The sequence below is a fragment of the Hyperolius riggenbachi genome, chromosome 5 (genome assembly GCF_040937935.1).
Source record: "Hyperolius riggenbachi isolate aHypRig1 chromosome 5, aHypRig1.pri, whole genome shotgun sequence".
NCBI classification, from domain to species: Eukaryota; Metazoa; Chordata; class Amphibia; order Anura; family Hyperoliidae; genus Hyperolius; species Hyperolius riggenbachi.
In genome coordinates this window covers 175387285-175411430 of record NC_090650.1, presented here as the reverse complement: position 1 = coordinate 175411430, position 24146 = coordinate 175387285, and the positions used below count along the sequence as shown (strand labels likewise).

Below are 24146 nucleotides of genomic sequence, written 5' to 3'. Positions count from 1 at the left end.
ATTTGTCGTGTCTTGTCTAGTATTATGTGGCGGGTGTGACGATATCGGTGCACCCTATGGATATGCAATATAAACGTCTGAATCTTTTACGCGGCCGCATGCTAACATTATGAAATTATGCACATGCGCTATAGGGGCCAGAGGGATGCGGCAGTCATCTTGTTTAAGGGCAAACGCTGAGGGCACCCGCATTTTGAAGGAGTACAGTGAAAATCACCGCTGTACTTCAAAATTAAAGCTGCGTTGATGGACAGGGGAGGGTCCCTGTCGGGACCCGTGGATCAGGGCTCAAATATATGGGGGCTAGATGGTATTATGTATAAAAACAGTGGAAATTTATAAACAGCATGTACAGCTGGCATCTTGTTGCCATCTTTTTTTTAGCAATGTTTTTAGCAATTAAGATATTTGTATGTACCGTATGAATGCTTTTTATATTATGTAACTCACTGCAGTACTGTACTTTTTGCCTTTGTCCACAGTATGTCCCCTGTTTTATTGCCTGATGAAGCGGGCTTGGTCCTGCGAAACATGTTGCATCTATTGGGGTACTAATAAAGTGTTTATTTATTTATTTAGACAAGTAGTCTAGTCTGCTTTCAGAGGTAAGTCCACCACTGCCTCCCCAGCATATTTTAAAACTTTTATTTATTGTTTTTATTCTGCTGGCGCCTCTGTTCATCAAAAACAAAAGGCATGTGCATGTGTCAATTCCCCTTCGTGATCGTTACCTTGCCATGGTGAAGGGGCTTGCCTATCACAATGAAGCAATGACCGGCTATATAAGTGTGTTGGGGGGCACACCTGATCCAAGATAAGGTCGTTGCTTCATTGTGGACAGACCAAATTCGATCAGCTGGTCACTGTTGTTCTGTCATTCAGCTACCTCAGCCCGACCATATGGGCTTGAAAACCGCCATCGCCTGCACTCTCGACATGGTGCGTACCAGTCCAGCACGGCCATCACTACACAAACAGATGTTTGCGGTGCGTCACACAGTGAGTTTAGTCTGTCAGTGTGAAGCAGTACACTAGTTACACTATGTGATTGATGTATGCACACGCCAGATGTTTTAAAGCACTTTATGTTGTGCCAAAAACACTGAAAGTACCACTAAAGCAAAAAACAGCAACAAAGAAATGTATGATATAATGAATTGTATGTATAGAACGGATAATTAATATAACATTAGTAGAAAATAAAAGTGTCATATTTTTATTTGTAATTATATAGCTTTTTTTTTTTTATAACCTTGCATCATTCTCTAATATTTTCAGTTTACAAACTACACTCTGCATTTTCAATTATGAAACAGAGCAGAGCTAATGACCCTTTGAACTTGTCTACAGTAAAAGTGATCTAAAATTGTCTTTCATAGTTTTTTTGATGTATAAGTGCTTTAGAAAATAGCATTGCTCTCTGACTAAATTAGTCAAAGAGCTTAGAGAAGCTGTTTTGCATAGGTAACAAGTAAAGTTTCTTAACTCTTCCTGTACTGAAAACAATATGAGACTAGAGATGGCCCGAACGGTTCGCCGGCGAACGGTTCCTGGCGAACTTCCTTCGCGATCACAGAGAACCGTAAACTTTACCAGAAGTTCGATTTGCCCCATAGTGCATCATGAGGGTCAACTTTGACCCTCTACATCACAGTCAGCAGGCACATTGTAGCCAATCAGGCTACACTCCCTCCTGGAGCCACTCCCTCCCCCTTATAAAAGGCACATTCAGTGACTACTACCTGTGTGTGTGATAGGTGCACATTGTATGTTCCCACCTGTTGTTCACTGTGCACCCACCCACCTACGTGAGCGCACACAGAGTCACTGTGCCTGTCCGGTACCTGTCTGTGTGTGACAGGTGCACATTGTAATACCCACTGCATATACCCATCTGTTGTTCACTGTGCACCCACCCACCTACGTGAGCGCACGCAGTGTCACTGTGCCTGTCCAGTACCTGCCTGTGTGTGACAGGTGCACATTGTAATACCCACTGCATATACCTACCTGTTGTTCACTGTGCACCCACCCACCTACGTGAGCGTACGCAGTGTCACTGTGCCTGTCCGGTGCCTGTCTGTGTGTGACAGGTGCACATTGTAATACCGACTGCATATACCTACCTGTTGTTCACTGTGCACCCACCCACCTACGTGAGTGCACCCAGTGTCACTGTGTGTGACAGGTGCACATTGTAATACCCACTGCATATACCTACCTGTTATTCACTGTGCACCCACCCACCTACGTGAGTGCACGCAGTGTCACTGTGCCTATCCGGTACCTGTCTGTGTATGTCAAAGTACCCAGGCTTAGAGGATGTCTTGAAGCAGGCCAGGAAGTTGTGTGGGCATTTCAGGTGGTCTTACACGGCCATGGCCCGCTTTGCGGACATTCAGCGGAGAAACAACTTGCTGGTGAGACGCTTGATATGTGATAGCCCGACTCGCTGGAATTCGACCCTGGTCATGTTCACTCGCCTGCTAGAACAGGAGAAAGCCATCACCCAGTACCTGTACAATTACAGTAAAAGGACACAATCTCAGGAGATGGGGATGTGCTGGCCCAACAACTGGACACTGATGCGAAATGCATGCAGGCTCATGCGGCTGTTTGAGGAGGTGACCAACCTGGTGAGTCGCAGTGAAGGCACCATCAACGACTTGATCCCGTACGCTTACTTCCTGGAGCGTGCCGTGCGTAGAGTGGTGGATCAAGCTGTGGAGGAGCGTGAAGAGGAACAGTTACGGGAGGAAGTCTTGTGGGATCAATTCTCATCAGAACCAGATGTTTCCTCAACACCTGCGGCAGCACAGAGGGGGAAGGAGGAGGAAGAGTCGTGTGGGGAAGAGAAGTCAGACTCGGATGATGAGGAAGGTGTTTCTTTGGAGGAGAAGGAGGCGGCGACAGAAGAACAACCGCAGCAGGCGTTGCAGGGGGCTTGTGCTGCTCGATGTTCCCGTGGTATTGTTCGTGGCTGGGGGGAGGAGGAGGACTTACCTGACGTCACTGAGGAAGAGCAAGAGGAGATGGATAGTACGTCTGGATCCAACTTTGTGCAGATGGCGTCTTTGAGTGTGTATTTACCAAAAGCCCTGCAAGGAAAAGGAAAACTCTGTCTGGTGAAGAGTTGGAGGAGGAGGAGAAAATTGGAGGGATTGGATGAGGTCTCTTCCCACTTTGTCTGATATGGAAGGTTTGATTGAACGTTTAGAAAAATCGTTCCATATGGAAATGATGGAGATTAAAAGGGAAGTGATGAATATTGGTCAAAGAGTAGAAGCTGTGGAGGGTAGGGCAGAAAAGATGGAACAAACTGTGTCTGAAGTTTTTTCCCAAATTAACTTGCATATTAAAAAAATTGATGAGATGATGTCCCAATTGGATGATTATGAGAATCGGAATCGCAGACAAAATATCATAATAAAAGGGCTCTCTGAGAATGTTAATGCAGGAAGAGCAAGAGGAGATGGATAGTACGTCTGGATCCAACTTTGTGCAGATGGCGTCTTTCATGCTGTCCAGCCTGTTGAGGGACCCCCGTATAAAAAAACTCAAGGGAAATGAGCTGTACTCGGTGGCCACGCTACTAGACCCTCAGTATAGGCACAAAGTGGTGGACATGTTACCAACTCACCTGAAGGCAGAAAGGATGCTGCACATGCAGAACCAGCTGGCAACTATGCTTTACAATGCGTTTAAGAGTGATGTCACTGCACAACGCAATAAAGGTACCACTGCCAGTAATCCTCCTCCCATGCCCATGCAGGCAAGGACAGGTCGCTCCAGCGATCTCATAGTGATGTCGGACATGCGGACATTCTTTAGTCCAATGCCTCGCCTTAGTGCTTCCGGATCCACCCTCCACCAACGCCTGGACCGGCAGGTAGCCGACTACCTGGCCTTAAGTGTGGATGTAGACACTGTGAGCAGCAATGAACAGCTGTTTGCGGTGCGTTACACAGTGAGTTTGGTGTGTCAGATTTTTCCCCGGGACTTTTGGCGTCTATCCCACTCCGCTATCCCACTCCGCCATCCAGTTGTTAGACCCCTTGAAACATCTTTTCCATCACTTTTGTGGGCAGCATAAGTGTTTCTAGTTTTCAAAGTTTACCTCCCCATTGAAGTCTATTGCGGTTTGCGAAAGTTTGCGCGAATCGAACGTTTGGCGAAGGTTCGCGAACCGAAAATCGGAGGTTCGAGCCATCTCTATATGAGACTAATGTATATGCTACTAAAGTTCTATTTCTTACCTGAACTACACATACAATTCACTATATCATGAGTTTATTTTCACTTCAGATTCCCTTTAAAGTGGACCTTAACTCTTGCACAGGACAGAAGGAAAACGTAGAGAAATGCACCCTAAATGTATTTAGAGAGTTTAGCCTGTTTAATTCCCCCTCATTTGTGTCTAATCACAAGTTGTAATTTGATCCTCCCCTGTGTCACATGACTGCGTATGGCAGATAAGCAGATAAGCCCAGTTGAAAGCTCAGGCTGTAAACAATATGTCTGCTTCCATGAATCAGGAAGTAGAAACTGTGCAAATTTAGCTGTAACAAATACATGTTTTTTGTTTAAAGGTTATTATGCTGTTGTGTATCTTTTAGAGCAGAGGGGAGTTATGAGTTCAGGACCACTTTAAAGGGTACCCAAAGTCAGATACCTCAGTAGGGGGAAGCCAGAGGTTTACCAATCTTCCCATGCCCTTCCATTTTTCTGTCTTTGCAAATATTCAACATTTATGTTGAATATTATACTCACACAGCTGTGCTCCCCCATGTATAAGCGTGGCCACACTGTAGACACAAGGTATGGCCCATGCCTGTGCAGTAGTACAGAGCTGCTTATGTATGGGTCTCTCCTCCATGCAACTGTACAAGTGTGAACCCTACTAGCATCTGCACAATGCGGCCACGCACTTATGCAGAGGGGAGCATGGCTGTGAAGACATAGAGGGTCCAGGCTTGCAGCAGAGGTGTGCCATGGACATTGTCTATGGAGTATGAATAGGCCTCCCTCTACATTGGTAACTATCTGACTTTTTTCTTAACTTCTCAGGTGTTCTTTAAGGGGCACTATGGCAATAAAAATTAGCCACCTGCTATAACCTTTGTAGCATGTACCTACTATTAGGATGGTCAGATGTGAAACATTTTTTTATGTCTGCTTGAAAAGTTTTAGGCAGCATATGCATATATCCTGTGTGCCCTCCCCCTCTGGTGTGATGTAACAGCTCTCACTGCTGAATCTGTACATGACATTGGAATGCAGGCTGAGGCTGCTCAGCGAGTGCTGGAGAAAAGCATAAATACAGAAATAAGCAAGAAAAATTACTTGTTTACATTGGGCTCAGCTTCGCCTGCTCCCAGCGCTATAATCTTCCCCAGGACTTATTAAACAGCAAGCATCTCCCGTACAACGTCAGCTGGGAGAAATACTGTTACACAGCACAGCCTGAGTCCACAGAGGGAGGAGGACACATCACATAGTTTGAAATGTGACTGGCAGGATCTCAGCATATGCTCTCTAACCTTTCACATTAAAATAAAAAAAAATGCTTAGTATCTGATGCTCCTTATATTAGGTACATGCTACCAGTAGCCTAGTTTTTACCATAGTGCCTCTTTAATTATGCTACATGTTAATGAAATTAATTTCTTTGAAAGTGAATTATGAACAGTCAAGAAAAGAAGGTTAATTTTTCATATTATTTGTCCCTCACAAATAACTCAGAATATAAATGCAAGAAATGTTTTAAAATCTGCTCTTTGCTTATTATATTGACCTATTGTGTGCATGTTATAGGGAATTCATACGTACACATACATATGAGATGCGCAGTTGTCCTAGAGTAAATGCATTATAGAGACAGGGGGGAGATGACTGACGTGCTGAAAAGCATGGCCTGACTGGAAACCTCCTGAGAAGCCCAAGCTAGTGAGGACACAAAGCGGCTTTGTCAGCCGGTCTAATTGGGTGACAGAGAGAGGTCCTGAGGTCCTGTCTCTATAATGCATTGGAGGCTGAAGATAGCCCGGGGCTGTTTACGGAGAACATTTAACATTGCGGCATAGAGGTGGTGAGACTATAAATATATGTGCATCGGTGGACTTCAAGAAGTGTTTGCAGCAGACTGTGTATATATCCTGGTGCGATTGGCCAGAAGATTTGTCTTAGATGATACATGCTGCAAGTTGCTAAATATTAGTGGTCACAAGAAATCGATAACAGCAGACTGTGTATGTAACCTAGTGCGATTGGCCAGAAGATACGTGCAGCAAGTTGCTATATATTGGTGGTCACAAGAAATTGATAACAGCAGATTGTGTATGTGACCTGGTGCGATTGGCCAGAAGATTTGTTACAAGTTGCTACATAATGGTGGTCACTAGTAATTGTTTAAAAGCAGAATGTGTGTATAACCTGGTGCGATTGGCCAGAAGATTTGTTCTATAAGATATGTGCTGCAAATTGCTACATATTGGTGGTTGCAAGAATTTGATAATCAGTAAATTGTGCGTGTATGCTGGTGCGATTGACCAGAAGTTTTTGCTATTATGACACGTGGGAAATCGAAAGGGAAGACTAATAGCTGCTTACAAACAGGGGACATACAAAGTTTTATGGAGGTGAAATCTAATAAATCTGGTGGAAGTGGAGAAAGAATGGAGGAGCTACTAGTGAATCCCCTGGGGAAGATGGTGGAATTGGTAATGAGTGTGTATTTACCAAAAGCCCTGCAAGGAAAAGGAAAACTCTGTCTGGTGAAGAGTTGGAGGAGGAGGAGGAAAATTGGAGGGATTGGATGAGGTCTCTTCCCACCTTGTCTGATATGGAAGGTTTGATTGAACGTTTAGAAAAATCGTTCCATATGGAAATGATGGAGATTAAAAGGGAAGTGATGAATATTGATCAAAGAGTAGCAGCTGTGGAGGGTAGGGCAGAAAAGATGGAACAAACTGTGTCTGAAGTTTCTTCCCAAATTAACTTGCATAATAAAAAAATTGATGAGATGATGTCCCAATTGGATGATTATGAGAATCGGAATCGCAGACAAAATATCAGAATAAAAGGGCTGTCTGAGAATGTTAATGCAGCTGATTTGAAAGAGTCAATTATGAAGATTTTCCATATGCTTTTGAATAGTGACAGATTTATTGAGATTGAGAGAGTGCATAGGTCACTGGGTCCTAAAAAGGCGCACGTCAAAAAAAGGCGTCGGGAAAAAAGGGCGCCAGGTGTAAACCTTATGAGGAAATAACATTTACCGTATATACTCGCATATAAGCCGACCCGCATATAAGCCGACCCCCCAACTTTTCCCTGAAAAAACAGGGAAAAATGATTGACCCCCATATAAGCCGGGGGTAGGAAATGCTGGATTGGTGCAGCCCCCCAGTGTGTCCCAATATAGCTAGTATAGTGCCCAGTATAGGTAGGTAGTGTCCAGTATAGCTAGTATAGTGCCCAGTATAGCTAGTAAAGTGCCCAGTATAGCCAGTATAGTGCCCAGTATGGGTAGGTAGTGCCTCAGTTTAGCTAGTATAGTGCCCAGTTTAGCTAGTATAGTGTCCCAGTATGGCTAGTAAAGTGCCCAGTTTAGTTAGTATAGTGCCCAGTTTAGCTAGTATAGTGCCCAGTTTAGCTAGTATAGTGCCCCAGTATGGCCAGTAAAGTGCCCAGTTTAGCTAGTATAGTGCCCAGTTTAGCCAGTATAGTGCCCAGTTTAGCCAGTATAGTGCCCAATTTAGCTAGTATAGTGCCCAGTTTAGCTAGTATAGTGCCCCAGTATGGCTAGTAAAGTGCCCAGTTTAGCTAGTATAGTGCCCAGTTTAGCTAGTATAGTGCCCAGTTTAGCTAGTATAGTGCCCCAGTATGGCCAGTAAAGTGCCCAGTTTAGCCAGTATAGTGCCCAGTTTAGCCAGTATAGTGCCCAGTTTAGCCAGTATAGTGCCCAAGTATGGCTAGTAAAGTGCCCAGTTTAGCCAGTATAGTGCCCAGTTTAGCTAGTATAGTGCCCCAGTATGGCTAGTAAAGTGCCCAGTTTAGCCAGTATAGTGCCCAGTTTAGCCAGTATAGTGCCCAGTTTAGCTAGTATAGTACCCAAGTATGGCTAGTAAAGTGCCCAGTTTAGCCAGTATAGTGCCCAGCATAGGTGGGTAGTGCTTCCCCCCGCGGCCGCCGCTGCTGCTATTACCTTGTTAGACAGCGGCCGCTTCCTAATCCGCGTTCCTCTTCTTTCTCAGAGTGTATCACAGCAGCGCGCCCGGCGCTGCTGCTGTGACGATGCAGGGGGCAGGAAAGAGCGCGGCTCCCTATAGCGGCGATCTGTATCGCCGTTACCAAGGGAACCGCTCTTTCCTGCCCCCTGCATCGTCACAGCAGCAGCGCCGGGCGCGCTGCTGTGATACACTCTGAGAAAGAAGAGGAACGCGGATTAGGAAGCGGCCGCTGTCTAACAAGGTAATAGCAGCAGCGGCCGGGGAGCGGGGAGGGGGGGGGAGCGGGGCGCGGACCACCCGACCACCCACCACTAGACCACCAGGGAAGACTCGCATACAAGCCGACCCCCCAACTTTTGACCCCCTTTTTGGGGGTCAAAAATTCGGCTTGTATGCAAGTATATACGGTATCCAAAAATAAAACCTATTTTGACGATTACTATAAAGTTTATTCAAATTAAATCTTGAATTAATTTTTATCTGTTCTCATATTGTTGAAACGCTATTTATCGATTGTTGTACTGTTAAAACGCTATTTTATAATTAAAGTATATTAAAAAGGGCAACGGGAAAAAAGGGCGCGTGGATTAAACTTTATAATGATTTTTTTTTTACAAATTAAATGTCAAAATCACATTTACTTCAATTTAATCATTAAATTAAAAGTAGAAATGATGGATAGTTAAATTACTATTTACTGTTCTTATGCACTGGTGAACACTTACATTAACGTTTACATGATCATATTAATAAATCATATTATAACGATTGGTGAAAACTCACATAAACGCTGTTTAATGCTTTTTGAGAAAACATGCATTAACGGTTAACAGTTACCAACTAGAATTAACTTTAAGAAGATCTTATTGATAAATCACATTATAAGAATTCAGGATAACTCACATAAACGTTGTTTATTGGCTTTTGAGAAAACATACATTAACGCTTAACAGTTCAAAACTAAAATTAACTTTTAGATGATCTTATTAATAAATCACATTATAAGAATTCAGGATAACTCACATAAACGTTGTTTGATATGTAACGTTTGTAGTAAATCTGAGATAAAGATTTACAGAACAGATATCATAAAATGTTTATTACTTTTAAACTCAATATAATATTACCGATCAAACAAGTGTATTAATAATCATTGTAAAGGTACAGATACAAATATATTATAATTTTTGTACTACTGTAAAGTTGCAAAGTAAGGAAAGTTATCTTAACACAATCACTTGTGAGTCTATTGTCCATACGCTGGTTGTCATAACATCTCTATTCGAACGGTTAATAATTTAAATAATTAATACTGAATTCGAACGATTGAAATGTAGTCCTTAGGGTGGCCACTAATGATCCAATCTTTTTCATCCAATCTTACCAAATCTATGTAGTATAAGGGGAAATTCAGTGAATTTACTGAATAGATACTTCAGGCAGTTACCTTATATTACATAGAAATGGCAAGATTGGATTAAAAAGATTGGATCATTAGTGGCCAGCTTTAGTTGTACTATTTCATACCTGGCACGGTGTATATATTCTCCCATGACTACTGCTGTGCCTTTTCACTAGTGGAGTCGTTCTTTGGGCTCTTCTTCTTGACGCCTCATTGCAGCTGACTTGCCCTTAAAGGGATACTGTAGGGGGGTCAGGGGAAAAATGAGTTGAACTTACCCGGGGCTTCTATTGGTACCACGCAGACGTCCTGTGCTCGCGCACCCACTCCAGCCACGCCTCTGGTTCACTTCTGTAATTTCAGACTTTAAAGTCTGTAAAGCACTGCGCCTGCGTTGCTGATGTCACCAGGAGCGGACTGCGCATACACAGACCAAGCTGGACTTGTGCCGTACGCTCCTGGTGACATTAGCAGGAGGGAGGACACGGCAACGCAAGCGCATTGGTTTTACGACTTTAAAGTCTGAAATTCCATAAGTGGACAAGAGGCGTGGCCGGAGCATCCGTGAGTGGCTCCGCGGGCACAGGACGTCTGAGGGGGACCATGACCACACCCGGGTAAGTTCAACTCATTTTCCCCTGACCCCCCTACAGTGTCCCTTTAACGTACGCATAGTTTGTTACCATCATGGACCGGTTTTTCAGCCAACGGACGAAGAATTTGCTCATCTTGTATAACACTTGTGTATGTCATGAGGTGCTAATGGTGTGGCCTACTTTTCTGTTGTTTTGTTAATGCTACTTGCTTATGTATTACTTCTGAGTTAATAGTAACAGTGGTCTGTGTTCTGTAAGGAAAACAGCAACAAGGATTGGAAAACATGCCACTGACTACAGTAGCTGATGACCCTTTTCATCTGAGTAATGTATTCATTTTCTGTAACGGAGCATCAGGGGGTTCTTGAATGCTGTTACAATTAGTGTGGAATTCTTAGCATACACAAGGTACTTGGTGTACAAGCGCACTTTAATATAAAATACAGAATTAATCTATGTTAATAGTGGTTACCAAGTACTTTGTAATGGTGCTTGAAAGACTAAAGTAATGTTCCAAATAAGTACCCTTCTTTTGTTGAACTACAGAAATTCCAAATAAGTTATATGTTTCACATAACCCTCTACGTATCGAAATACAGAAAATTGTACTAAAATGCCTGACTTCAATATGGCCACCATGTTCACCACTCAACCTGAATTTTTGTTTCCTTCACATACACTAATTTGCTATTAACATAAAGTTTATATCACCAATCATGCAATTTGTTTTGATCTTTTATTCATGTATTCATATACTCAGTACATTTTTAGGTAGTTGTGTTGGTCCTCTACCACCAGCCCCTGCCATAAGTTTGTTGAACTGTACCGGATAATCCTTCTCCATGGTCTAGTTTGTTTTTGAAGTAGTTTACAAGCATTGTCATGGTATTTTGTGGCCTACCTGTGCTTATGCAACCCCGGCCATGTGTGCACTTCTTTGCGTACTCAACATACCACAGTATGCTAATGAACATGTTATAGAGACGAAGGAAACACGTGTACCTGTCATTTAAGTAAAATTTTAAAATTTTAGTTACTGGAGAGTCCGAGCCGCTACAAAGTTATTTAAGTGTACAAAAGTGATGCAGGTGCTGGTACAAGCTCAAGATATTTTTAATGTAGGCCCTATGGGTATCTATAATGTTAAAGGGGAACTGAAGTAAGAGGTATACGTGGCCTGCCATAATAACTTCCTTTTCATCATTACCATTTTCTTGGCTGGCCTTCTGATCCTCTAGCTCTAATACTATTAGCCATAGCCCCTGAACAAGCATGCAGCAGATCAGGTGTTTCCAACATTATTGTCAGATCTGACAAGACTAGCTGCATGCTTGTTTCAGGTGTTATTCAGATAATACTGCAGAGATATAGAGCAGCAGGGCTGGCAGGCAACTGGTATTGATTATAATGAAATAAATATGGCAGCCTCCATATAATTCTTACTTCAGTTACCCTTTAACGTCTAGTGTTAAAGGAGTACACGTCTCAAGTTGAAGATGTACTTTTTTAACAATACTTATTTATCAATGATTACTTATATGTCTATATGGCGTCTGGTGATCACCAATCTGTACTGTAAAGTAATATGGTTTGTAGTGGACATCACTGATGGTCAAAAAAATACACAGTTGATTGGTGAGCAACAATCTGTTGTAGAAAGTTATGTGGTGTGTAGAGGGACCACACATGCAAGAAAAAACACATATTGACTCATGTATAGTGGGACACGACATCCAGAAATAAATTGATTAGTGTTCGTATTCTACAGTGGGGGTATTAGACACATGGAGTAACAAAATTATTTAAAAAGCTAGGTTTGCATATGCAACACAAATGGGAGGTGTAGATGTATGCTGTAAAGGGACATATAAGGACATTACTTATAGTAAGCAGGAGGACCATACATTACACAGTAAAAGAGTAAGAAAATAGAAGGATAAAGAAAATAGTAACAAGTGACACAAGGAGCACCGATGGTTACATGGAACAAGAACACAGAAGAGAACACAACTACAAAGGGGGTACTAAGAAACTAAGGAACTAAGGTGAAGTGACATAAGTAAATTCAAACGTTACAAAGCTGGCGTAAATTAAAAAATGTGAACACAGAAATGAGATCAACAGAGATAAAGATGAAAATAATTATAACAGGAGTGGAAAATACAAGTTTCACAAGCAGAGTGGGCACAGAAAATGAAGAAAGGATTAGAAACAACGAAGGAAAATTGGGAGTATCAATACGTGTATAAAATAGTGTTCAATAGATTTATTGATTAGACATTTGTTAAATGACTGAAAAAATGTATTTCACAATTAATATAATATGACATATTTCGCTAATTATTTAATATTGGATTTTAAATTTGTTAAATCAGTATTTATAAAAATTGTTAGATAATGATTTAATACAAATTATTCTTTAGAAATCGGATACGAGCTTACAGATGTGAAAAAGTGATTTATTTCGAATATTTATAATATAATTCATTGGTTGTCGGATTTTGAAAGTGTTAAAATAATGATTTAACAGAAATAGTATATAAACTTTTAAATAGGTGTGTAGTTAAACATATATGTAAATTTGTAATTTCAATTGAAAAATAGGGTCGAAAAATTAAAGAAATACAATTTAAAGAGACTCCGTAACAAAAATTGCATCCTGTTTTTTATCATCCTACATGTTCCAAAAGCTATTCTAATGTGTTCTGGCTAACTGCAGCACTTTCTACTATGACAGTCTCTGTAATAAATCAATGTATCTTTCCCCTGTCAGACTTGTCGGCCTGTGTCTGGAAGGCTGCCAAGTTCTTCAGTGTTGTGGTTCTGCTATGAACTCACCCTTTCTGGCCCCTCTATGCACACTGCCTGTGTGTTATTTAGATAAGAGAGAAGAGAGAAGCTGCTCTAATCAGCTGGATAAAAATCGTCCTCTGAGCTGGCTGGGCTTTCACATACTGAGGAATTACAAACAAGGGCAAAGCTGTTTGCAAGAAGAAAAGAGCAGCCTGAAACTTCAGTGAATGGGGGAAAGAAACACACAAATGATCTCTTGAGATTCAAAAGGAATGCTGTATACAGCCTGCTTATGTATGGATGTATTTTCTATGTGTGGACATACTGTACATCAACCTACTTCCTGTTTTGGTGGCCATTTTGTTTGTTTACAAACAAACTTTTTAAAACTGTTTTTAACCACTTTTAATGCGGCGAGGAGCGGCGAAATTGTGACAGAGGGTAATAGGAGATGTCCCCTAACGCACTGGTATGTTTACTTTTGAGCGATTTTAACAATACAGATTCTCTTTAAGGTTTATTTGTTTTATAAACGTAATATTAACATGTGCGCCCTTTTTCCCCGGTATGAAAACAGAATAACGATTTATTAATAAAATGTGTAATAAAGGTTATATGAGGCGTGTTTTAAATTATTAAATTAATATTTGTTAAAATAAATGTAAAAGAGTACTTAATACAGTTGTAAAACTTAAATGAGGTTTAGTGTATATATAAAACCTATATTAACACGGTCGCCCTTATTTCCTATTAGGTGCCAGATAAACGCTAATTAATATGGCCGTCTATGGCAGCGCCCTTTTTGTCCACCAGCCCCATGCGCCCAAATTTCCCAGCTCCCCTAAAAAGACTGATCCTAAGAAGCCAAGAGAGGTAATTTGCAGACTTTTACGTTTTGCTAAAAAGGGGAAATTATGTTTAAAGCTAGAGAAAAGGGATCAATTGATTTTGATGGAAGCATAACTGATTTATACCGGGATTTATCTTGGAGAACTTTAATGATTAGAAGGACAGTAAAACCTTTGTTGGAGAAATTAAGGAAAGCAGGAGCAAAATATAAATGGGGGTTCCCTTTTAGTGTTACTGCAAGTTTAAATGGGAAATCAGCAATTTTGAGATTCAAGGATGATGTTACAAAGTTCTGTGAGACTTTGGGGATATTATTAGTAGACTTTGAGGATTGAAGAAGTTCTGGATTTAATGTAACCTCTTCTCAGCAGGATAGAGGGGAGAAGGAAACATGAAAAATGAATGATTAGTAATATGATAAAATTGTAAAGGTTGTTTAATTAATAGTATAGGAGCTTTTCTGGTGGGGGTGGGGGGAGGGGGGGGTGCTGCTTTGCCTTTTCAAATCCCTAGAAGGGCTCTCTAAGGGGGTGGAGACAAAGAGAATGAGGTTCTGTGGTGGGGGTGTTCTTAGTGGACAATTGGGTTGTTTTTTCTTTTTGTTTGTTTTCGGGTGTTATTTTTTTTGTTTTGTTTTTTTTTGTTGTTTTTGATTTTTCTTCTTTTTACCTTCTGATCTCCTCTAAACAATTAATGAAGTTTGTATTTGATGTCCCAGAAGGGTGATAATTTAAGGATCCTCTCGTATAATGTTAAGGGTCTTGGTTCTCCAGTTAAGAGGGGAAAATTATGGATGGAGCTGCATAGACAAGAACCCCAAATCCTTTTTTTACAGGAGACTCATATTTGTGGAGATAAGATGCCTGGTATGCCCTTGTCCATCTTTGATAAGTGTTTTTTTTTCTAATTCTCCGATTAAAAAGGCTAAAGGAGTTGCAATAACAGTGAGTAAGGCGTGTCCATTTCTATTTTTGGATAAAAAGAGTGATGAGATGGGTAGATTTATCTTTTTGAAAGGTTAATTAATGGGGCAAGTGTATACTTTTGGTAATATCTATGTGCCTAATGAATCACAGGCTACTTTCTTTAGATTAGTGATTGAACAACTTGAGGAGTTCAGAGAGGGATGTTTGGTTTTTGGAGGGGATTGTAATTGGGTCTCTGAGCCTAAAATGGATGTGTCATCTGGTTCTAGGAGTATTACAGCAGTAGCTAATAAATCTATCAAAAAGATTTTTTAGAGAGTCCATCTTATAGATGTATGGAGAGCACTTTTCCCTTCTGTGAAAGATTATTCTTTTTTTTCGCATGTGCACAAAATATATACAAGGATAGACATGCTGTTTTTGGATCAATATTTTTGGGATAGAGTAAAAAGGGCAGGTATAGCCAATATAACTATTTCAGATCATGCTCCTGTATGGTTTGATTTGGATTTGATGGTAAGAAATATAGGAAAATTGGAATTAGAACATAAGGGTTCATTAGATCAGAAGGCACTAGATAGTTTGAACAGGGCAAGGATCAAATTGTCGGAGCTATTGGAGAGTAGACTGAGGGAAAAAAATAGAATTTATTCTGCCAAATGGTTCGAGCATGCAAATAAGAGTGGGAGGTTGTTAGCAAGGGCATTAAAAGGACAAAGGAAAAGTGCATATATTCCTAAGAATAACCTCCTTGCTGGTTATCCCGAGCTGAGCTCGGGGTAACTCGCGCAGGAGGATTGCTCTGGCCCTGCTGGGCTGATTTTCGCAATTTTTTTTCCTAAACGCAGCTAGCACTTTGCTAGCTGCGTGTGGTACGCGATTGCCACCGCTACCCACCAATTTGACGCTACCCGCCGCGCCGAGACGCCCCCCCCCCAAACCCCTGCGCAGCCTGGCCAATCAGTGCCAGACAGTTCTGAGGGTTGGATCGGGATTCCCTCTGACGTCTCGACGTCCATGACGTCATCCCGCCCCGTCGCCATGGCGACCGGGGAAGCCCAGCAGGAAATCCTGTTCTGAACGGGATATCCTGCTTACTCTGATCGCCGGAGGCGAACAGAGTGGGTGGGTGGATGCCGCTGCTCAGCGGCTATCATGTAGCTAGCGCTAGGCTAGCTACATGATTTGAAAAAAATAAAAATTTAAAAAAAGTGCTGCGCTGCCCCCTTGCTGCAAGAATTGGACCAGCAAGGGTGTTAAGGATGATAGGGGGTGGTTGAGCTGCAGGTGCACAAAATAGCGAATGTTTTCAGAGAGTAGTATTCTTTACTGTATGGCCTTCCAAAAAATGGATCTGGGGATTTTGATAAAGGGATGTGGAAATACTTAGAGGAATCTGGAATGGTCAAAATATCACAGGAAAACAGAGATATAATGGAAAAAGAGATTAGTGAGGAGGAGGTGTTAGCTATGATAAAAGCCATGAAGGTGGGTAAGTCACCCGGTCCTGATGGTTTCACGAAGCAATACTTTTCCAATTTCAGTGATGTGTTAGTGCCACCTATGTGTAGATTCCCTTAAAGAGTAATGCCCAAAGATGTGTTAGAGGCCCATATAACAGTTATTCATAAGAGTGGAAAAGATCCAGTTTTGTGTCAAAGTTACAGGCCTGTATCATTACTGAATTTGAATATAAAGATTTTTGCAAAAAAATTTCTTGAGAGAATTAAGTCTTGGTTGGGATTAGTAGTTAAAGGAGATCAGGTTGGTTTTGTGCCAGGGAGGGAAGGGAGGGATAATGTGGCAAGGACAATGGCATTATTTAAGTGGTCTTCAATGAAGGGAGTTCCTATGATGGTATTGTCGACGGATGCAGAGAAGGCATTCAACAGGGTGAATTGGGATTTTATTATGTCTGCTTTAAAGAGAACCTGTACTAAGTAAAAATATTTAAAATAAACACATGAGGTAACTTCAAAGGAACATTCCATAGTTACATTGCCATCAGTTCCTCTCAGAAGCTCACCATTTTCTTCTGACAATAATCCCTTCCAGTTCAGACAACATTTTGTCAGATCTGAAATATATCAGTTGCTGTCAGTAAAATATCAGTTGCTGTCAGTTATAGCTGAGAGGAAAACTGATGTACCAGGTAATGTCCATGTTTCCCTATGACTCAAGAGGGTGATGTTACAGTTTAACTGTGTGCTGACCAGAAAGCGGTTATGGGTAATGGCCATTTTCAAAATGGAGGACGGAAAATTCCCTTGATCACAGTGAACAAACAGGACGTAGGACAGGAGAAAGAACTGAGGAGTAGACTACATGGAAGGTAAGTATGACCTGTGTATGCTTATTTTGACTTTTAATTTCAGTTCAGGTTTTCTTTAAGATTTGTGTCTCGTGCGTCCAGGGCTCCATCCGACCTCTCGGTCTCTGAGTGTGAAGCGTAAGTTCTTTACCAAGTAATACTAGCATTGTTATATGCTCACCAGACAAGAGGGGTGCGGTCATTGTCCTGAACGAGCTTGACTATCAAGCAGAGGCCCTTAGACAGCTGGGGGATGAGGATGTGTATCGGCCCTTGCTCCAAGATCCCACTCAGGATTTTCTCTGTGATCTTCGGGGGCTGCTGGATTTAGGGCACAGGGATGGGGTTCTTACAAAGCGTCTATCTGAATTATTATGCCCATCACACTCCGTAGTGCCCGTTTTCCGCCATCTCCTGAAGATCCATAAACCGGACGCTCCCCCCTGGGGCCGGCCGATTGTGGCGGGAATTGGCTCCGTGGGGGAGCGTCTGGGTGAGTGGGTCAATGCACATCTGCACCCCCTTGTCACTAGACTCCCTGGCTATCTACAAGACACTCGCTATATTCTATCCAGCTTTGATGGCTTTGTGTGGAAGTGATTTTTTTGTGGGTCACCTTGGATGTTACATCCTTATATTCTTCCATTCCACACGATTTAGCCTTAAAAGCTTTTGAGTTTCATCTTCAAAAATATTCATCTTTTCACGTCTCCCTACAGACTTTCCTGGGGAGGGCTGTTGAGTACCTCCTCACACACAATTATTTTATGTTTGATTCAGGATTTTATCTCCAGAGATGCAGAGCTTCTATGGGGGCAAAGTTTTCCCCCTCCCTTGCAAACCTAAACATGGGTTGGTGGGAGGAGCTCCACATCTTTGGAGATGATAACCCCTATGCCTCCCATATAATTTGGTATGGAAGATTTATTGATGATTTGCTTTTGGTGTGGGGTGGTCCTCCTGCCCTCCTGAAAAATGACTATAGTTGAAAAGGTAATGGCCCCTAAACTATGTTCTGGGATACAAAAACTGGCAAAAGACAAGCGAAAAAAACACCCGGCCAACGGGAGCCCGATCTGGTGTAATACCTTCTTAATAGGTTCAGAGTAAAAATGCTAGTGAAAATATACTCACAAAGGTGGGTTGCTCCAAAGAGGCAACCACTCATGTGTGCAGGTGGAGAAGTACCGTCTCCACTCTGCATTTTTCCGTAGATTCTTGGTCGCAACTTCAAAAATGAAAAGATATTTTCAACTCTCCTGGTGAGAGAGAGCGAAAAAACCCTACTAAGTAGGATATGATAAGTGAATTTGGAATGTTAGGAGGCGCCCAATTAGAGTCATATATAGGTCATCAAATTGAGAAAATTAGTAAAAGCGGATTCTCTTAATAAAATAAGATTTTCTTAAAAATACGGTAAAATATAATTACATTTATTGATTGCGAACAGCACTATGACAACGTGTTTCTCGGCATAAGCCGCTTCCTCAGGTCAAATGAGTGCCTTGACATAAAATAAAACATAAAATGGCGCTCAGAACATTTTCAACTATGAGCAATGCTTAGGCTTACAAATAAGCATACAAATAAAAAAATATAATATAAAAAAAATATGTGAAGCTTAATAACAGATTACCCCAGAAGGTTGAGACCCATCCCTTGGTACCTCTACTCTCCATACGAGTACAAAATAAGCAGGCAGAATCTGAGCCTCAGATTCAAGAATTAGATAATGAAGCAGAGGAGGCTCCACAACCTCCGTCCCTTAAAACTATTACACCAGAAATAAGCATCAAGACCACCCAGAAACCTTATGTATTAATGACGGGAAACAGCCCACGAGCACAGATTAGACGGGAAGAACGCCATTCGAACAGAATGAAGGTCCCCAAGAGAAAACAAGTAGCGTCCAGCCAGAAATCCGGTATTAGAAATCCCCTACTAAGGATAAAGGGTAAAAAGATCAACAAACCCCTTAACACTCCAGTGAAGAGACGTCGAATATCAGAAAACAGTGACGTTTACAGCACTCCGCTCACTACATTCAACCAGGACCTAAACAGACAGACAGTCTGCGAGTCCTCTGAGGAATCTTTTGATTTCAGTATCTATAGTGATCCAGGAGCAGACGCAGAAGAAGCTTCTCCCTCACGAATCAACAATGACCCGAGAGTGGATAGCCCCACACTAACTACAGGTGAAGGTCAGGAACACCACTCCACTACTGAAAGAGCAAAGTCCCACTTACATCAAATGAAGCCAACACCCTCACGATATGTGACACCAATATCACAGTGGAGAACAAAGTACCACAGAAAGTTACACACATTACAGATTTCTACAAGGCTACACAATATCCAAGCAGTAGCTCCGAATACAACACCACAGGAGGCACTTCATCGAGCTCTTTTTTAGAACTTCCAACGATCCTAGGAGAAACACCACCGCTGAAACCGAGATTACAGAATCCAGAGAGCCATCTGAAACCGATCACAATTTCGTCCCCATTGGGAGCTCGGTCGAAACCAGCCCTAGGAGGAGGAAAAGGGGCAAAATAAGGAGTAAAAAGAATAGACATCGCACTGCCTGCCAAATCGAGACCCAACACGAGAAAGAGGGTAGGCCAAGGTCTATCTTTAACCTCTCCTCTTACCAACTGAGACATGCAGAGGAATCGGTCCCGAGTAGAGGCCTATCATTCTGTCCGACTAAACCAGCTAATCTATATATGAACTTTTTATCGATCTGAATAGTTTCATAAGAAAACTTACACTTAAACGATTTTTTGCTATGAAGAAGCTCAAGAACATCACGAATAGAACTGAAGGACCGCTCACACCTATCATCTTGGATACTAATAATGATTTGCACACAAGATGAAGCCTTATGGAGAGATAAGAATTAAAATTTAACTTTTAATAAGATATCTAAAAAGAGCTACATATACATTACTACCTATGATTGACAATGTGATACAATCGGGTTGGCGGATACGTGGTTGCTGGTCATGAAGACCGTCCTACCAATCTCCCAATGTATGACTAATTATATACCCCACACCAATACCCTACATGTTTCGTTTCATAAAGTTGAAACTTCGTCAGGAGTGATTGCTATCTAAAGTGCAAGAGTGCAAAGTGCTAAAATAATATAGACATATTGATAAATCACAAAGTATACATAATAGTAGGTAATATGGCCGCAAGCAAGCCTTTTTGGCTGCTGCTTGCGGCCATATTACCTACTATTACCTACTGCCCTCTCCCCATTGGCTCTCCCTTTCTCCTCTGGCGGTCACCGCTGCTCGTCATGACACACTGAGCGTCTACACCTGATTCAAATACCAGACCGGACAGCGGACACAGGGATATACAGGCGCCTCTGGACCTTTACAGCTATATAGCCGGTAAGACCATCTTCCACCGCCGTGCTACACCCAGTGGGTGTCTTCCTTGTCATACCCACCGGGGTCCCCCCTCTCTCCTCTCTCTCCCCCCTCCCGTCCTCTGGACACCAGCTTTTTCTAAATTTTCTAATCCCATATGTTGCTCTCCTTTCATATCCCGCTCCCCCCCCCCCCCCCATCTCTTAGAATCTTGTCACATACATAACATAGGACCCATGGGTAAATTTATATACATAAAGATTCCTTCTATGCTATTTCTTAGATTTTCTATCCTTAGAGTTCGGCAGCCATATGCTAATTGTTAGACTACAGAAATGCTAGCTAGATCTGCCATATTTTATTTTTATCACATGTGTTTATCATTCATGGTTAAAAACTGAAAGAATACACGTATAGACGATATTGGACCGATTTTTAGCATCTGTTATTAAGCTTCACATATGTTTTTTTTTATATTATATTTTTTTATTTGTATGCTTATTTATATATACCTATACCTAGCTACCTATACTGGCGCACCACCTGTACCTGGCTACCCATACTGGGGCACCACTTATACTTGGCTACTTATACTGGGGCGCCTATAACTTGCTACCTATACTGGGGGTACCTGTACCTGGCTAACCTATACTGGTGCACCACCCATACCAAGCTACCTATACTGGGGGCAACTATACCAGGCTACCTATACCGGGGCACCACCTATAGTTGAATACCTATACTGGGGCACCTGTATCATGTGCTGGCGGCAGGCCTGTGGCTCACTAACCAGCACACCGTGTTCCAGCACTTGGGCAACACCTATATCTGGCTACAGGCTTCCTATACTGGGGCAACACCTATACCTAGCTACCTATACTGGGGCTGGAACCACCTATACCTAGCTACCTATTCAGGGGCTGGAACCACCTATACCGAACTACCTATATTGGGGCTGGAACCACCTATACCTAGCTACCTATACTGGCGCACCACCTGTACCTGGCTACCCATACTGGGGCACCACTTATACTTGGCTACTTATACTGGGGCGCCTATAGCTTGCTACCTATACTGGGGGTACCTGTACCTGGCTAACCTATACTGGTGCACCACCCATACCAAGCTACCTATACTGGGGGCAACTATACCAGGCTACCTATACCGGGGCACCACCTATAGTTGAATACCTATACTGGGGCACCTGTATCTTGCTGGCCTATACTGGGGCACCAGCTATACGAGGCTACCTATACTGGGGGCATCTACACCAGGCCACCTACACTGGGGCACCACCTATAGCTGGTTACTTATACTGGGGAAACCTATACCTCGCTACATAGACTGGGGGCACCTATGCCTAGATACCTATACTGGGGGCACCTATATCTGGCTAGGGCAGGGGAACGATCTGAGACATAAGGGGACAAGAGGTAACACAGGGGGATAAAAGAGGCACAGGAGGAACAGAGATGAGACGGGAACATGAGGTCACACAGAGGGACCAGTGCTGGTCGTAATGAAAAAATCTACGCTTACGGGTCGTTACGCGTAATTTTACGCTATTACGCATTACGCAATTACGGTTACGGCGTAAGAAAGTATCTACGGGTCAGTACTGTAATTACACGTTGAAGCTACGCAGTTACGCGTAAGGATACCGTAATTCAGCTGCTTACGTTACGATATTACGCTTGCTGCCGTAACGTCCACGCGTACGTTTTGACGCATGTTTAACATATGTACGCAAAAGCTGTCACTCACTAGGCGCCGCCTACTACGCGTACGTTTTGACGCATGCAAGGCTGATATGTACGCAGTAGGCGGCGCCTTGTGAGTGACAGCTATTGCGTACATATGTTCCGCATGCGTCAAAACGTACGCGTGCGCACGCATTCCGGGCACACTCAGCCTCTAAGCCTGTGATTGGCTAATGCGTACAGAACAACAGGAAGTTCAAAAAAACAGGCCAGAAGCGTGGAAGAGACCTGGAGAGAGACACTGACTTCCTCTGCAGGGCACCAGAATCCACCAGAATGCCTCCAAAGTATTGCCCTCAATTGAAAAGGATGGTGATTGAGGTAAGTGATCTATTGAACAAAATGCATGTATGTTTGGTACTGTTTCTGTGCATTTATTTATATTTGACATTAAAAAGTGTATCAGGTGTTTGTGAGAGTTTTTTATTTTATTTGTCACTGTAACTTTGCTTGTACCACTACTGTTAAAGGGACTCCGAGCTACGCGTTATGACGGTGGTCGGCGTGACAGTCCTGCGCATATGCGGGTTTACTGCGCATGCACAGGACTGTCACGCCGGCCGCCGTCATGACGCGTATCGGCCGGCATAATGACGTGCCTCTTCCTATACCAGCAAGTGTCGGGCCGACACTCGTCTGAGTGTCGCGGCTGTGTGCTCGGAGTCCCTTTAATAGTAGAGACACATTCACACTGTATTTTGCTAAATGGTAGCTATTTTTTTTTTAGCAGTTTTCAAGCGGTTGTTTAGCGGTTTGCGTTTACCTCTTTTTGCGCGGTTTGCGTTTTTTGTATGGGAGTTCCTAGCGTCTACAGCATTTTGCGAATAGTGATTAGTGTTCTGATTGGGTGTTTTTTTTTTTTTTTTTTCTGGACCAAAAAATGCAATAGCAGCATAGGGGGCAATATTGTGGCTGGGAACGCTAAGAATCACTTGCGTTCCCAGCCTGACGGATGGTGACGGCGAAAACGGAAGTAAACGCCGGCGGGGACGGGAGGATCGGAGGGACACGGCGAGGGCACCGATCAGCTGTAGGGGGCTGAGGGAAGCCCCAGGTTAGTAAAACTTTTTTTTTTCCGGGTTAACCCCTTGAGGACCACAGTCTTTCTACACCTTAAGGACCAGACCCTTTTTTTCCATTCAGACCACTGCAGCTTTCACGGTTTATTGCTCGGTCATACAACCTACCATCTAAATGAATTTTACCTCTTTTTCTTGTCACTAATACAGCTTTCTTTCGGTGCAATTTGATTTCTGCTGTGATTTTCAGTTTTTATTATATTCATCAAAAAAGACATGAATTTTGTCAAAAGAATGATTTTTTTTAACTTTCTGTGCTGACATTTTTGAAATAAAATTTCAATATACATTTTTGTCCAGTTTTATTCTGCTACATGTCTTTGATAAAATAAACAATAAGTGTATATTTACTGGTTTGGGTAATAGTTATAGCGTTTACAAAGTATGGTGCCAAAATTATATTTTCCCATTTTGAAGCATCGCTGACTTTTCGGAGCACCTGTCAGGTTTTATGAGGTGGCAAAATTCCATGATTAAATACCCCCCAAATGACCCTATTGTGGAAAGAAGACATCCCAAAGTATTCACTAGGGCCCGTTCAGATCACAAATGCGGATGGCCATGCGTGCGGAACGCGTGTGGACCGCAACGCGTATGAACGCATGGCCATCCGCGTTTGTGTGCGTTGCGTGGCTGATCCCATCACTGAAAAGTGAATGGGACAGCCACGCGTTTTGTCGAAATCTGCGTGCAGCATGCGTTCCCGGACCGCACAGGTCCAGGACGCATGCAGTGTGAACATCAGACAGTGCACTCTATGCACTGTCTGATGTCATGCGTGTCGGCCTCCTTTCCAAAACGCTGCTGGAAACGC

At 42.5% G+C, this 24146-nt stretch overlaps 1 protein-coding gene across 14 annotated transcripts in view; it reads left to right on the top strand.

Annotated features, from left to right (window-relative positions):
- Positions 1 to 24146, top strand: part of CTNND2 (catenin delta 2) — a 2713436-nt gene that overhangs the window by 2053316 nt on the left and 635974 nt on the right. Inside the window, exon 21 of one of the 14 annotated variants that reach the window (XM_068236442.1) lies at positions 483 to 547. The exons of the other annotated variants lie outside the window; for them this stretch is intronic. Within the exon in view, the coding sequence (XP_068092543.1) occupies positions 483 to 506 (24 nt within the window). The 3' untranslated portion in view covers positions 507 to 547. Of the gene's footprint in view, positions 1 to 482; positions 548 to 24146 lie in introns of those variants that run through there. 14 annotated transcript variants of the gene reach the window in all.